Raw genomic sequence first — 16,278 nt, 5'->3', positions numbered from 1 at the left:
TTGATATATTCTCTGATCTCTTCGCAAAACTTAACATCCCTAACAAAATTAAAGCAACAATGGGAACGTGACCTTAATTTGATTTTCTCAGAAGAAACATGGCAAGATATTACTAATAAGGTTCATTCATCTTCAATTTTGTCTATGACATTCAGTTTAAAGTGGTTCACCGCCTACATTGGACAACAGCAAAATTAGCAAAATTTTCACCAAATATAAACTCCTTATGCGACAGATGTAATATTGAGATCCAATCGCTCACACATGTTTTGGTCATGTTCTAAGCTTGTAAATTTCTGGCAATTAATATTTAATTTTCTTTCTAATCAATATTTGGTCTAACTATAGAACTCGGTTTAGATAATAATACAAAAAATATGATCTCCTTTTCAAATTTAATTGCTAGATGTCTTCTATTGCGTAAATGGAAGGACAAATCGCCGCCTACTTTTAATCAGTGGATTAGGGACTTACATTAGATTATTAGATTATTAGATTAGACATTAGATATTACGTTATTCCACTAGAGGCTGCAGTCAAACTTTTTTCAATATTTTGGCAGCCAGTGCTGACATATGTAGAGTGAATGGATCCAAATTTAATATTTGATGGTTAATCTTGATGTCCTTATTCTTCCTTCTCTAATATAATAATAATATGGTATAGAACATGATGTATAATAATGGTGCAGTGGGGGTGGGGAGCTCTGTTGGAGCAAGAAAACTTCATCCTCTTTTTCTTTTTGAAAGTGTTGATATATCATGTAAAATATCAATAAAAAGACTTTGAACAAAAGAAAAAAACAAGAGTTAATTAAAACTAAATATTTTCCATTCCTGGTCGTTCAAAGCATCATGTCATTTACTATGCGGAAAAGCTTATTTATTTGAATTGTTTTAGTGAAAATGGGTTGTGGTGCACCCTCTGCTGGCACCTCCAGCTGTTACACACTGCTGCAGGTAAAGCAATGGTTCAGGTAAAAAATTATGTTAACATACAAGTTGGTTTCTGCAGGGCATCTTTCCCAGCCCACTATAACTACACTTAAAAACAATCATTGAAATAGGTCATTTTAATCAAAACAGTAGTTAAAGAAGTTCTAATAATAGTTCAAGAAGTTAAACAGGAAGTTGCATCATCCGAATTTCCTGACAATCTAACTAAGACGAAAAGTATTATGCTGCAGTTCGTATTACGCTGCAGTTGTGCACTAAAAGTATCGTATCTCATAACCTTTAGTACAAAAAATGTGTAAATACTTTTCCAGAAGAGAACTTTGTTGCCTAGGTCACCATAAAAAAAGTCCTTCTTGCATTTCAGTTTTTCATTTAATTTATTTTTCCACATTTAATTTCTTCTTCTTCTTCTTCCGGCTTTTCCCGTTAGGGGTTGCCACAGCGAATCATCTCTCTCCACCTATCCCTATCTTCTGCATCCTCAACACTTGCACCCACTAGCTTCATATCCTCATTTATTACATCCTTTTCCACATTTTATTTACACCTCTCTAAATGCAGCTAAAATGTGCTAAAAAATGCAGTGAAGCAAACCGTCACAAAATTGATATCTCTGTCATGCAAGGATTTGTGAACAATCGGAATTGAAAAAGTCTGCACAGATCAACACTAAATCTACTGGAAATAGTAGACCTCATTTTAACATGTAGCACAATTTGGGACACTGTAATTCTGATCTCTGATACCATTTAGGAGGGATAGTTGAATTGAGATGCAGGGTGGTTCAATATTAAATTGAGATGTTGAATGATGATGAGACAAATTACTCAAAAGTATGTTTTGAGAGCAATGTATTGTTTTTTTCTTTTAAATATTGCTAAAAATTCAGCTAAATTTAAAAGAAAAACCCTTAGCCAAACTGAGCCACTGTCAACGAAGAAATATTTTATACAGTACATTTTATACAATACAGTTCATGTTAAACTTCATAAATGTATTCGATTCCTTATATAGCTTTGCTAGAACATTTCATATTACAGAAACAAAGAGCATTTCAATATGAGGGAACTGTTTTATTAAAAAGGTAATTATAACCACCACAGGAACGTACTAACAGAAATGCCAAACCAGGTCACAGCATGTACACATTATTCTCACAGCAGAGTTTGGCATTAAATAAATGTAATAACTTCATATTTATCTTAAGAAAATTATATAGATACAGACTGTCCAGTCTAGCTAAAGACATATGGACACAATCACGCAAGCTTTATATTAGTCACACAAGTCCAGTTTAAACCCGAACATTGATCACTAATTATTAGAATATCTTTCTTTCTTTTTTAACACCATGCCAGCTTCTATGGCTATATTCTTGGCGAGAGTCAGTTTTTGTTATTCAATATTAAAACTATATAAGATGTTTAAGATTAACTTTTTTTAGGAACCGAAGATGGGTTTACTTGTTTAAAAACTTTTTCAAAAGTGTCAACAGAATAAAAGAGTTTTCTTCTAGGGGTAAAAGTGTTACATTCGAACAAAGTATGTTTGATGGACAGAAGGGTTTTACATGATAGTAAAAATTGGTGTAGCTTTTGAGTGTCTTATTCTGCATCTTGTATATACGACTTGATCCCAACGGTTATTAAAGGGAAATGTATGTTTTGTTCCAATGTTTGGATTTATTTCATGCAGCTTGTTAATTAAACATTGGTTCCATTCTGATTGCCATTTATTTTTGATGTATACATTTAAAATTGGTTTCAGATCTGTGAAAGGCATAGAGCATTTGCTTGGTATTTTAGTTAATGCTTCTTTGGCAGTTTAGCCTGCTTGCTCATTACCTGGGATTCCTGAGTGTCCAGGTATCCAACAGAAGATTATGTTAAAATTTTTTGATTCTAAAAATGATAGCTTGATTAGGACTTCCACAATCAATTATTAGAATATAATAAACAGTAATACAGGTTTTCCATTACAACTCCATCCACTCATTACTGACGCCAAATCCAAAACGTTCAGTAGGTTTATAATGCAGGTGCACAGGAAAAGAAAATATTCCATCAGACTGGATGAATGTAGAGTGAAAATTTTTTTCAAAATAAAATATGAGAAGGTCAATTTTCATGAAAAGCTGTAAGATTATGATTCCAAAAAAAAAGGCATAAATCTTTCAAATAAGATTTACATGTAGTAATAAATCATTAAATCCCAAACGGCAGCTTTAAAAAGCTCTAGAATTACTTTTAGAAAACACGTCAGTTGGGACGATGTAAACACCGCACCAAACAGGAAGAGCTGCTAGAAAACAGAACAGAATATCATTCAACACTGAGAGAAATGTCAAGTCCAGCTACATGTTACATGTTCGTTAAACTGGCACAATAGCTTGAGTACACAGATGCTACCACTGCAGAACCCAGACAGACAGCAGAACATGTGCTGAGCGACAGATAGACCCTTGGATGCAACTTAACCAGTCAAGTTCAAAATTATACTGATTGTCACTTTGTATAACAAATTTTGTAGAACACTGAGAAGAATTCGGTTTTATTTTGTGTCAACAGCTAAAGCTACGGAGATGCTGCACAGTATATTTAGATATCATGAAAGGGAATAAAACACCACAGGATGAAGTGACTACCATGCCAATAACAGCACATGCAGAAGTGTTTTAATTCTCCTTCACCTCTGCAATTTGCCAAATCTTATTAATTTTTCATACTTAGTGAACATTGCATTATTATGCAATTATAGAAACCAATCAGTTTCCGTCATTCCTTACATTATAGCAGCTATCTTTGTCAACAGCATCCTATAATAATTAAAAAAAACAAACAAAAAAAAACAAACATGCAGGTCATCATGGTAATGCCAAACTACAAAACATCCAGTGTCAGGACGCTTTACTTCTGACCATTAAATAGCACCGACACTGGAGACTCCTTACAAAATTGTTAGATCAAGAATCTCCCTACAGAAAACGTCAACATATCGACAATTACCATATATGGCACTTCACCATACAAATCACTGGCTAAGCTGTTACTATGGAAACAATAGCACATTGCAGCCGGAACTACTTTCTGAGCGATCCTTAGAAAAATTATTCCAACACCTTCTGACCAATCAGAATGGAGAATTTTATGTCACTGTGAGATTAAATTAATTCACTACACAACCAGAAAATAAGTCTCTTGGTTGAATACCACAGTCTTGCTACAGTACATTCTCCACATTTCAGTAGTTATTACTCAATTAAATAAAACTTTCCAAAAGACAGCCTGTTGCTGGGCAGGAGGATTTCACAGGAAAAATTTCAGGTATATTCTACACAAAAGTTACTATCAAAGAGATATTTCCTTTTCTTCGGGCGTGTATGGCATGCTGTTTCATCATCGCCCCAAAGAGTTTCTTCATTAAATGGAATTACGTTTGCCATGCTTTCAGATAATTACAGCTGGGAGGATGCTCTTTTGCAGGGCCGTCTGTAGAATGTCGCCAAAAAAACTAGAAAGAAATAGTTTAGATGAAACTAAAACTTTTCCGCGTACCCAGATGAAGCCGATCAGCCTCCTTGTCTAAAAAATAAATATCAAGTAGCAGAATCACTTTCTTTCTAATCACAGAGTTTGTATATTTCTTTCTTTTTCTTTTTTTTTTAAAGTGGACATGCACATACACTATGTTGCCAAAAGTATTCGCTCACCCATCCAAATAAACAGAATCAGGCATTCCAATCACTTCCATGGCCACAGGTGTATAAAATCAAGCACCTAGGCATGCAGACTGTTTTTACAAACATTTGTGAAAGAATGGGTCGCTCTCAGGAGCTCAGTGAATTCCAGCGTGGAACTGTGATAGGATGCCACCTGTGCAACAAATCCAGTCGTGAAATTTCCTCGCTCCTAAATATTCCACAGTCAACTGTCAGCTGTATTATAAGAACGTGGAAGTGTTTGGGAACGACAGCAACTCAGCCACGAAGTGGTAGGCCACGTAAACTGACGGAGTGGGGTCAGCGGATGCTGAGGCACATAGTGCGAAGAGGTCGCCAACTTTCTGCAGAGTCAATCGCTACAGACCTCCAAACTTCATGTGGCCTTCAGATTAGCTCAAGAACAGTGCGCAGAGAGCTTCATGGAATGGGTTTCCATGGCCGAGCAGCTGCATCCAAGCCATACATCACCAAGTGCAATGCAAAGCGTCGGCTGCAGTGGTGTAAAGCACGCCGCCACTGGACTCTAGAGCAGTGGAGACGCGTTCTCTGGAGTGACGAATCGCGCTTCTCCATCTGGCAATCTGATGGACGAGTCTGGGTTTGGCGGTTGCCAGGAGAACGGTACTTGTCTGACTGCATTGTGCCAAGTGTAAAGTTTGGTGGAGGGGGGATTATGGTGTGGGGTTGTTTTTCAGGAGCTGGGCTTGGCCCCTTAGTTCCAGTGAAAGGAACTCTGAATGCTTCAGCATACCAAGACATTTTGGACAATTCCATGCTCCCAACTTTGTGGGAACAGTTTGGAGCTGGCCCCTTCCTCTTCCAACATGACTGTGCACCAGTGCACAAAGCAAGGTCCATAAAGACATGGATGACAGAGTCTGGTGTGGATGAACTTGACTGGCCTGCACAGAGTCCTGACCTCAACCCGATAGAACACCTTTGGGATGAATTAGAGCGGAGACTGAGAGCCAGGCCTTCTCGTCCAACATCACTGTGTGACCTCACAAATGCACTTCTGGAAGAATGGTCAAAAATTCCCATAAACACACTCCTAAACCTTGTGGACAGCCTTCCCAGAAGAGTTGAAGCTGTTATAGCTGCAAAGGGTGGACCGACGTCATATTGAACCCTATGGATTAGGAATGGGATGTCACTTAAGTTCATATGCGAGTCAAGGCAGGTGAGCGAATACTTTTGGCAATATAGTGTACGTCATTACTGAGCAGTCGTTTGGCACAATGCTAAATAAGCAAGGATTTGCAGGGTTGAAAACACAGCAGGAAAGTCACGAGGTAGTTTCCTACAAACATAAAAGACTAACAAAAATGTGATGCAGTCTTTCAATTCATAAATGTTCTCTCCCATAGATACTGTATTGTTTGTTCAACATGCCACAACTTTATAATTAAAAGTGTGCATATCTAACCAAAGTTGCCAGATCATGTCAAACAGAGTAAGAAGACGAGCCAATCAGACCATTTTTATTTTTTTAAATTGTCCAACGTTAACTGCCACCCACTGGAGGCCCCGCCCACTTTATCCAACTCACATTGGTAATCTATTTGATCTATGCTTTTGTGCTTTTCCGTGTTTCAGCTTTTTACCGTCAAATGTTTTCAGTTTGTTAATGTGAGATAAAATCCTGAACAAGTATTTAGTTAACACTAATCAAGTGGATCTGTTAAGGATGTTTGACCATTTAAAATTATTTGTAAAGTGACATGTTTGGACGCAAACCTTTTTAATCAACACGAAACTATGGTGGAAAAATTCAGTCATCTGAAAGCATCAGTTTTCCTCAAAAAGACTTATTTCATGAATGATCCAAAGACTGAAAATCTCTTGCTATAGGTTTTGGGCTGTGATTTCATTATTAATCTTCAGGAGTTGGCAGGTCTGAAACAACCTTGTCCGTTTTATATTGCTTTTTGATCCGATACAATTTCATTTGGATGTAATTAACCAGATTTTGTGAAGTTGTGTAGTCAACCGGTGAGGTTTAATCTGTGATTGGTGTGGAACTGCCAGTCCAATCAGACACCCCACATTTCTATGTCATCACTTCCTTTAGATGTACATGCATAGAACTAAAAATATCTATAATAGTGACACACAGGTGGTGGGGTTGGGATATCAGGCCCTGACTAAGCTTCTCTTTCTTGTTAGTTTCATTTAAGTCACAAATAAAGAAACAAAACTATAGTACATTAATTATGATCGACAACATCTGGGGTGAGGAACGTTTTTTTTTTTTGGCTAAACTACTCCTTTCAAAATGTGCTCATTATTCATTCAAGTACTTAAACCGAATGGTACGTCCATGTCATCTAATACAGATGATGAACTGAGAACTCCTGCTATGATGACACGTACGTATAATTGTACACCATGAACAACAGCACTGAACATACAGTAATGACTGTTTTGGGTACCAGGCAAAAGCTGTGTGCTCTGGGGTTTATTATGGAGTTCAAAACCACCCCATCCTTTCTTTCCTACTCCTCCAAAGCCTCCAAGAAATCTGCAATGCTCTCCACCACATAATCGGGCACAAAGTCCTTCTTCTCCGGCTCGTCACTGTCCTTGTAAACCTGTGCTTGTTCAAAGGTCGAGACGCCCGTTAGTGTGAGCACTGTGGAAAGGCCACAGTTAACGCCAAAAACGATGTCAGTCTCTAAGCGGTCGCCCACCATCAAAGAGCTCTCTGGGTCTAAATCAAACTGACTGGCGATGCACTCGAACATGAAACGACTCGGTTTGCCGATCACCGTGGCCTTCCTGCTGCTGGCGGTTTCCAAAGCCGCAGTGAGACTCCCAGAACCTGTAGATGCAGGAAACAGAGTCAGTGTTTTGTGAATGTGCTTAACCCTGGAGTGACGTTTATTCAAACAGCTCTTTTGACATTGTTGGGTTCCCTCCCACAATAGAAAAAGCATTCATCCTATTCATAAAGAACACTCAACAAGTCAACAATACACCTGTAGACTGTGCTAGTGCAGATGGATATAACATAATACACAACAGTGAGTTGTGTATTCAATACATGCTACACAAGAGAATAAATACTAAGTTTACAAATGTGAATTATCATCATTTGTCTAAAATCATGAATGGATTATTTTCTTCTGTTTTCTTTGGGCTTTGCCCTTTCATTCATTGTCAGTGATCTATGGATTTCAGTTCAGCTCAATCATACTCAACAAAGATAAACACAACAATGTACAAAGAGAATGACTTATCTTTTTTTTTTAAAAAGTCATAAAAAATTAAAAATAAATTAAAATAAAAAACGGCTACTCTTATCACCCCAAAGTAAATCTTTTCCCAGTAACAGCATATCCCAATATCAAGTGTTTTATTACTTTTATATCACAGCTATTTGTTTCTTTTTTTTTTTTATACATTAATGAACAACACGAGACTTTTTTCCATTTATATTAACATCCCATGTTTCTAAATGTCCACAAAACTGATCAGTTCTGCTTATAACTTATGTTCCAGCAGCAATACCCAGTCTCTGTTAAAGATTTTAAGAAAAAAATGGCAGCTTGTCATCATGTCAACAATTACACATGTTTAAAGTATAAAATATAAACCTGCGATTTGCTTTTTAGCCAGGACTACTGTCAGAGCTGCTGTTATATAAAAAATAAAGTAAAATAATAAAACAATAAAAAAAAAGCATTGTGAAATAAAGCCGTATATTCTACATTTTTAATATTATTTTTGCCACTTTTAATTAATAACGAATACATTTAGCTTTCTATTGTAACGATGTTACCCTGCTGACTGCTGGTATATTTGAAAGCTTCAATGTATGTGAAAGCACAATTCACACAGTCAGTCAAGATATGAATAATTTCAGGTTTGTTTAACATCACACCGTTTCAGTCAAATTTACCACAAAAATAGGAAACATGACACAGCAAAAGCCGCTAGTGAATATGGATTGTCAAACCCTGAACCAATCAGTGAATATCTACATTATTAAACCCTCCTACTGAGTTGTTTATCATTAATGCCGAAGCACAGCATGGGTTTTTTTTGCAGATAAATATCTGACTGCGCTGGGCGCTTACAGCAATATCTTTTTTTTTAACAGACTAGCATGGCGATGGAGTGAAGAGGCATTGGGGGTGTCTCTATAAAAAGAGGCCAAACTAAACACTATCATCTTAGCCACATATCACAATTGTGCTGAGTATGGCTTTGAAAAATTCATTTTTTTAATACAATTATCTGTGTGTTGCACAGAATGACTACTTTACATTTAATGGTGTTTATGGAAATGTCCTGAAAATGGATTGTTCAGAATTACTCAGTGCTATAGTGAAAACAAAGATGTTGACTGTATAAGGCCATGGAGAATGTGTTGGGTTAATTGAAGGGGAAAACTTGTCTGTTTTTGCTTTGTTTTTTTGGGGCTGGTCTAAATTAGATAGAGTTCTAAGCTCTGCGATTAACTGTATTTAGTTTGACTCTTACATTTTGGTGTTATTGGTATTTACATTAATAAAGTTTGTCCCAATCTATCTAAACAAGGCCCACTGGATGGATTGGAGCTGACTTTTTGTTTGTTTAGCTGAATTAAAAGTTTTTGAATCTTATTTTAAATGAGTGGCTATTTGCAGTTGTATGTGTGTATATTGCACTTCTACACACATGTACTTCTAGTAAATAATAAGGGTTAAACAGTTCATAAGAATTAGGCTTTTACTACAGAAGCTATCTACGTTTTGTCGGTTTTTAATGGACAAAATGGATTTAATGGACTGGTTCTGGTTTTGTAAACCGGTGTAGCTATTTGCAGTTCCAATGTATTTGCACTTCTTCACACATTCAGAAAACAAACTTTTGTATAAGCGATTAATAATTATTTAAAGCAATGTACAAGATATTTTGGGTGTTTACTACCACTTTGCTATGTAAAGAGTAGCTACGTAAAGGTTTTTAGCCCCATTCCGCAATAGAAAATATCAGACATTAGGTTAAACTAGATGCTAACTGAGCTAACTGAAATAGAAACTCAAGGTATATGTACTGAATCGACTCTCTGATTCAGAATCGTTCAATGAATCATTTAATTGACGCTTTTTTCTCGGAGACTTTTTGCAACAAATTTGACGTGTTTCTAAAAAATAATGTCTTACATTCTTGCATATAACGCATTCATAATACATTATAAGAATAACGCATTCATAAGAATTAGGTTTTTACTACAGTAGCTGTCTACGTTGTGTCGGTTTTTAATGGACAAAATGGAATTAATGGACTGGTTCTGGTTTTGTAAACCGGTGCAGTGTTGATGACGGAATCCCTCAAGAACACTTGTTACCTGGTGTGATTCTTCCTCCACGAAGAGGATGCCAAGGGTCAGGGTCAGTGGCCAAAAACAAACACTCAGAGTCCTGCAAGTAGCAGCTGGCTTTGGCCAGCTTCATGAAGCTGAATTTCTCGTCGTAGCCCACAAGCACGGCGCGCACGTCCGAGTCCAGGGCGCAGTTGGAAATGTTGACGTCCGGTCCGTCTTCTTCCTCCTCGACCACGGTGATACCGGCATCCCGCAGCTCGGTGTGCACGCCAGGGCAGCCGATGGCAAACACCTTGCCGCTGAACGTGGCCACGTCGCGCAAGTAAGCAGCCGAACAGTACGCCGAGCTGAAGATTTCGTTCTCGTCCACATCGGCGAACCCGAGCCGCGCGAACTTCTGCACGTAGCTCTGCCTCGGCCTGGTGCAGTTGTTGGTGACGAAGAACACTCGCTTTCCGCGCTGCTTGAGCGCGCGCACCACCTCGGGAGCTCCCGCCACCGCCGTCTCTCCGTTCCAGATCACACCGTCGCAGTCGAACAGCACGTTGTGTTTGGACTCGAGCAGCTCCTGCAGTTGAGCGCCGCGGATTTTCTGACAGCCACTGCTCGCTGTCGCGCCAGCCATCCTGATCGATGCTTGCGGTAACGAGCTCGCGTGCGATCCTATGATTGCGGGCCGAATCGATTGCGTCACTCGTCTGAAACCGTCGCCGTTACAATCAACACGAGACTTTTGGGGGGGGGGATAAACCGGAAAATTAACCCCTACACCTAATTCTAAATAGGTCTGAGATTCACACAATCATCAAACCTTATCCCCATTTCTCCTGAGGTACAGAGTCTCGCGCTGGGGGCGTGGCGCCACGACGGAACCAATCAGGTTCAGGTTACAGTTTGCCACGCCCCCTCACCCGGTGATCACCAATAACAGGCGACTTGAGTCACTGATGGTGTAATCAATTACCGCGGTTTAGGAACTCGGCCTTTTTAAATGGCGCAAATATGAACTCAAATAAACGTCTAGAAAATATCTTGTAATAATGTGTTTTCAGACTATATCAAGATCTTTAATATCTTTTAACAATGGAGAACAGAAAAGAACACATACTGCAGTATGATTTACTGTAATCCCTAAGGGAAGACACTACATGAAATAAAAATATAGATATCACAATCGATTATCAACAGCTCTTTGGATGTTCTTACTTTTTTACAATTACAAAATTGTCATTTATTTGTGCATTTTTAATATGTATGCAATAATTAAAGCCAAAAATCTAGTGTTTAGATTTTTTCCCCCTGTAAAGACACTCTCAAGATAAATAATTTATAGAAAGAGTTTGGGAGAAAATACTATGAACTGTTATCGTTTTTTATTTCAGCCTAAAATCTAATGTAATTCTAACAATAATCAACATTTTGGTGTAAGTACTCTAATAAGCTACTAGAACATTTCATGAATGTTTCTGCACACAGGTCACGTACTTCATGTTCAAACATTAGAATGGGGGGAAATGTGATCTCAGTGACTATAGCGGTGGCATGTTGTCAGTCAGGCTGGTTTGAGTAATTTAGAAACTGCTGACCTTCTGGGATTTTCACACACACACACCTCTAGAGTTTACACAAAATGGCGTGACAAATAAAAAACATCCAACGCCTTGTTGATGAGAGAGGTCAGAGGACAACGGCCACACTGGTTTGAGCTGTTATGGTAACTCAAATAACCACTCTTTACAAAAATGCAGTGTACAATGAACACAAATATTATTAATCATTTAAGAGACCATTGTATAGATTTTAAGCTAATATATATATATATATATTATACTTCTGAGCTAAAAAATGTTGGCATTACCAATATTGTCACTTAAAGTCAATTTGACACATTTATAGTCCAGTAGCTATTGTTTTTCTAATCCACATGTTCCCAACCTTGATCCTTGAGTAACTACACCTTGTCTTGCACATCTTTTTTTTCTGCTCTAACAGCACTTCAACTCCCAAAGGGCAGTTAGCTGATTAGTAGAATCAGGTGTTTAGAGCACAGAAAACATTAGCCTGGTGTGATTGTAAGATTAATCCATTGTTTTGATACAATCAGGTTTCTCAGCAGACGTGTGTGCGACAGGGTAAAAAGTGCAGTGCTCTCCCGGCCGCTAGGTGGCGACAGTGGCTCTGCTGAGCGCGTTTGTAATTCACAGGACCGCAACTCTCGATTTCATAGCATGAGGAAGAATTTACTGAAAGTTCTGGAGGAAAGATGGAAATGTTACAGACACAGATTCGTTCCCTGGATTGCTTTAAATCTGAGGAAAAACGACAGGTATTAAAATACCCTTTAACTTCTACTATACAGCTTGCACAGCAAAATTTATTGTGTAGCACGATGTATAATAGCTTGCTGCTTGATTTACTATCGGGACGAGTTTTTGTTTACTTCTGTGCACTTTGTTGTGATGGCTAGTGCGCTGTCTCGGGTGCTATATCCGGTTTGAGACGTAACCCGGATAGTTTCCTTCTTTGCTGTATATTTGTTGTGTAGGACCCTTCGCCAGGTGAAACAGCGAGCTGAAGACAAGCGGTTGGACGATGACCATGTCCTCGCGTCCCTCGTGAGACTTTTTACCGAGCTGCTTAGAAACGACGCGAGCAATCACACCGAACAGCTTCGCCTGTTACCAGAGTCCACTCGCCGCCATTACTACATTACCCACAATGCCGCGGTGCGCAGCCCGGAAGCGCCGCCTGGCGAGGTTATGCTGCACACCCTGGGCTTCTGTGTGGAGAAAATGGCCAGCTCTCTGCCAGGCGCAGGAGTTGGGGTGTTTGTTACCCGGGGACAGGTGCCCAAAGGTGTACCTGTAGCCATGTATCCAGGTACAACAGACTTTAATTATACGTCAAATAAAACACACTTATTTTCACCCAAAACTCTGACCTGCTGTCACATAAACCTGAGAGCTTTATTTCTCTTATACAACTCATTTAGAGTTCATATCTAGCTCATGGTGATGAGGGTGTTTTTTATTTATTCTCAGTAGAGAATTCCAAAAAAATTACAGAGAGACCTACTGTATATATTGACTGAAATCTACCTCACATTAACACTGTTTTGGATAAAGTAGATTTAAAGTTGGATCTGGACGTGCCTCCACAACATTAGGCCAATAAACATAAGAATATTTGCTTAACATTGGCACACAACAAAGGCCCAAAAGAATGACAGACATTGACCTTGCTTTCTGGGACTGATTCAAGAAATGTCATTAGTCATGGATATTAATCAGGAATACACTGCTCAGAAACTATTTATGTAAAATGCATCATATTTCATAAATATTTGAAACTTTTATTCTGAACATTCAGATGTTTTGGCAGTTTTTTTTTATTTTATCATTGAGCTTTCATAAACCTCTTTAAATCCTCATGGTGCTGAATGTCTACATAGTAAGACATCTAAGTTTTGAATATTATATGCAATAATTGTAAGATGCATGGCTTAAACCATTTTAAATGACTTGGTATTTTCAGGATACATTTTTAATGGTTTATACTTTGTTTCATCCACAGTGATGCATATAAAACAGCACCATTTAACATACTGGGTTTTTTCGTTTGTTTGTTTTGGTGTTCAAGCCATCAGTTATCTAAGAGGGTAAATGAAATGAAACATTTTTGTGAACATGAGATTTTATGCAACCTTTAATAATTTACATAATTGCCTGGTTTTTGATCAAGATTTTAATTGCTACATTAGCATTAGTGAATTTTCCCCGCCTTGCACATTTTAGTGTTTTCCCTTTTCAATTTAAATAAACACTATATTGCCAAAAGTTTTGGGACCTCTGCCTTTACATGCACATGAAATTTAATGACATCACATTTTTAATCTGTAGAGTTGAATATGGAATTGGCCCGCCCTTTGCAGCTATAACAGCTTCTAGGGAGGCTTTCCACAAGGTCTAGGAGTGTGTTTATGGGAATTGACCATTCCTCTAGAAGCGCATTTGTGAGGTCAGGTACTGATGTTGGACAAGAAGGCCTGGCTCCCAGTCTCTGCTCTAATTCCCATGACAAAGATGTAGTTTGATCAGGTTGTGCAGGCGAGTCAAGTTCCTCCACACCAAACTCGCTCATCCATGTCTTTATGGACCTTGCTTTGTACACTGGTGCGCAGTCATGTTGAAACAGGAAGGGGTCATCCCCAAACTGACCCAGCTCTGTGATTTTATGTGGCCTACCACTTTGTGGCTGAGTTGCTGCTGTTCCCAATTGCTTCCACTTTGTTATAATACCACTAACATTTGACTGTGGAATATTTAGTAGTGAGGAAATTTCACAAATGGACTTATTGCACAGGTTGGCAACCTATCACGTTACCATGCTTGAATTCACTGAGCTCCTGAGAGTGACCCATTCTTTCACAAATGTGTGTAGAAGCAGTCTACATTTTTATTTTATGTTGATTTTATGCACCTGTGGCCATGGAAGTGATTGGAACACCTGAACTCCAAACAATGATTTGGAGGGGTGTTCCAAAACCTTTGGCAATATAGTGTATTTACTGAAATATTTGTTGAAATCCACAGTGCATGATTGTTGCAGTCTAATCTTAAAAATAATTGTTTCCATTCCCACAGGAACCATCTATCAGGCCGACGAACCCATTTTCTTCCAGTCCATTCGGAACCCGTTTGTATTTCGATGCATCGATGCTGTTTTGATCGATGGCAATGATAAAGGACTCTCCAGGCTAGTCTTTCAGTAAGTCGAAACTCCATTAACTTGGCCAACATGACAAAAATACAGAAGTGTAATCATTGCAATCTGTCCTACAATTGCGAGTCTGTGCTGTTTTGTGCCATAGGTCATGCAGTGGGCGGGATCGACTTGGCCCATTTCGTTTGAGCGACAGCTCTTGGTTGACTCCCTTCCCAGAAAACCCCCTGGCGGTGGGGCAGTATGTCAACAACTGCTCCAATGGCAAGTGACTTCTGGAATATTTAGTAAAATAAGAAAGTGAAAAAGTTTTTTTCAAATATTTATGATGTATTTTACTATTAGTAGTATTATTCATATTAATGAAAAATCCACCACAGAAGTATGTAGCAGCTGTGCAATCAGCTTAACTAGAAATCTATAATGACTAGCATGATGACGTTGATGGTTGCATTAGAAGATAAAAGTTGAAGGTTTAGAAGCAGATCTGTTTGAGCTGTGTGCACAGAATAAGTTTGGAGAGCTGGACAGAATAAAAGCTTAAAGTGCTGCTGAATCTTCTGAAGATTAATATCCAAGTTGTTCTAGATATTTCCTTTAGCTACATAATGGTTTTAGCTTTCTACATCACTGTACACTGTCTTCATAGTACGATAGACAGTGATATTGGCCTGTGTACTGAGATACTAGAGACATATATTTATTCAAACTCTCCCATTCTCTTTTTTGATCCCCAGAAAAGGCTGCCAACGTGTGCTACCAGGAATTTGACGTTCCCGAGGATTTTCCTATAGAATTTCGTCAGTATCTTCCTAATGTTAATTACAGACATAATGTACAAAGGCAAGAAACAAATTCACTTGATTTAATGGACTTAATTTTAGTACTACTGAAACATCCATCTTGTTTATCACCACTAAGTCTGATGTGGTTTCTCTTTCAGGAGGTTGCGCTGTGTCATTCTTGTGTCATTAAGGGAGATTAACAGTGGTGAAGAACTTTTCTCCAATTATTACACCATAGTGCATGAGTCTTGATTATGCCTCCTCACAACCTGTTTCAATGACAGTAAAGAAAAGTTTCTCTTATTAGTTTGATGTGCTGTTGTTTTCCGTTACATAAAAAGCCATTAGGCTGTCCAGAAGTAGGCACATTGGACACACATCAGTATAATAACTAATAAGCCAAAAGATTTAGCCAATTATGTTATAAATACTGAGTCTAGGTTTCACATACAAGAAAATATTTTGAACTATTTTTTTTCCCTAGCATTTGTCCCGTATGATGGCAGGGTCTGCTGTTTTGTGGTAGATCATTTGATCCGCATGATTTGGCACAGGTTTTACGCCAAATGCCCTTCCTGTCGCAACCCTCCCATTTTTATCCAGGCTTGGGACCAGCACTGAGAATCAACTCTTCCGTGGCTGGGCCGGCGCCCTGCCTGGGAATCGAACCCGGGCCGCGGCAATGAGAGCACAGGATCCTGCCACTGGACCACCGGGGGCCAGATTTTGGAATAGTTTATTGAGGACTGTATAATTATCCAACATTTGGGTGTTTATTTTTGA

At 38.5% G+C, this 16,278-nt stretch overlaps 2 protein-coding genes across 3 annotated transcripts; one reads left to right on the top strand and one right to left on the bottom strand.

Moving 5' to 3' along the window:
• Positions 1–1,881: 1,881 nt before the first annotated feature.
• pdxp (pyridoxal (pyridoxine, vitamin B6) phosphatase) lies at positions 1,882–10,857 on the bottom strand. Its single transcript, XM_058412521.1, has 2 exons — positions 10,013–10,857; positions 1,882–7,498 (listed from the first exon to the last, which is right to left on the bottom strand). The coding sequence occupies exons 1-2, from the start codon at positions 10,611–10,613 to the stop codon at positions 7,173–7,175; spliced, it is 927 nt and encodes a 308-aa protein (XP_058268504.1). The 5' UTR covers positions 10,614–10,857; the 3' UTR covers positions 1,882–7,172.
• Positions 10,858–12,162: 1,305 nt separating this feature from the next.
• setd9 (SET domain containing 9) lies at positions 12,163–15,798 on the top strand. Of its 2 annotated transcripts, XM_058412255.1 has the most exons (6): positions 12,163–12,314; positions 12,534–12,868; positions 14,632–14,755; positions 14,859–14,974; positions 15,448–15,553; positions 15,654–15,798. In XM_058412255.1, the coding sequence occupies exons 1-6, from the start codon at positions 12,217–12,219 to the stop codon at positions 15,745–15,747; spliced, it is 873 nt and encodes a 290-aa protein (XP_058268238.1). In that variant the 5' UTR covers positions 12,163–12,216; the 3' UTR covers positions 15,748–15,798. The 2 variants fall into 2 exon arrangements, with proteins under 2 accessions (XP_058268238.1, XP_058268237.1); XM_058412254.1 differs by having other exon boundaries at positions 15,448–15,798.
• Positions 15,799–16,278: the final 480 nt, after the last annotated feature.

This window comes from Hemibagrus wyckioides, linkage group LG16 (genome assembly GCF_019097595.1).
Source record: "Hemibagrus wyckioides isolate EC202008001 linkage group LG16, SWU_Hwy_1.0, whole genome shotgun sequence".
NCBI classification, from domain to species: Eukaryota; Metazoa; Chordata; class Actinopteri; order Siluriformes; family Bagridae; genus Hemibagrus; species Hemibagrus wyckioides.
The sequence above is the reverse complement of the archived record's forward strand: the minus strand, read 5'-3'. Positions and strand labels throughout refer to the sequence as shown.

Coding starts and splice junctions, on each gene's coding strand:
- pdxp (XM_058412521.1), bottom strand. CDS start 10,613: ATGGCTGGCGCGACAGCGAGCAGTGGCTGTCAGAAAATCCGCGGCGCT. Junction 7,499..10,012: donor TGGAGGAAGAATCACACCAG/GTAACAAGTGTT, acceptor CTGCATCTACAG/GTTCTGGGAGTCTCACTGCG.
- setd9 (XM_058412254.1), top strand. CDS start 12,217: ATGAGGAAGAATTTACTGAAAGTTCTGGAGGAAAGATGGAAATGTTAC. Junction 12,315..12,533: donor AATCTGAGGAAAAACGACAG/GTATTAAAATAC, acceptor TTTGTTGTGTAG/GACCCTTCGCCAGGTGAAAC. Junction 14,756..14,858: donor CTCTCCAGGCTAGTCTTTCA/GTAAGTCGAAAC, acceptor TTTGTGCCATAG/GTCATGCAGTGGGCGGGATC.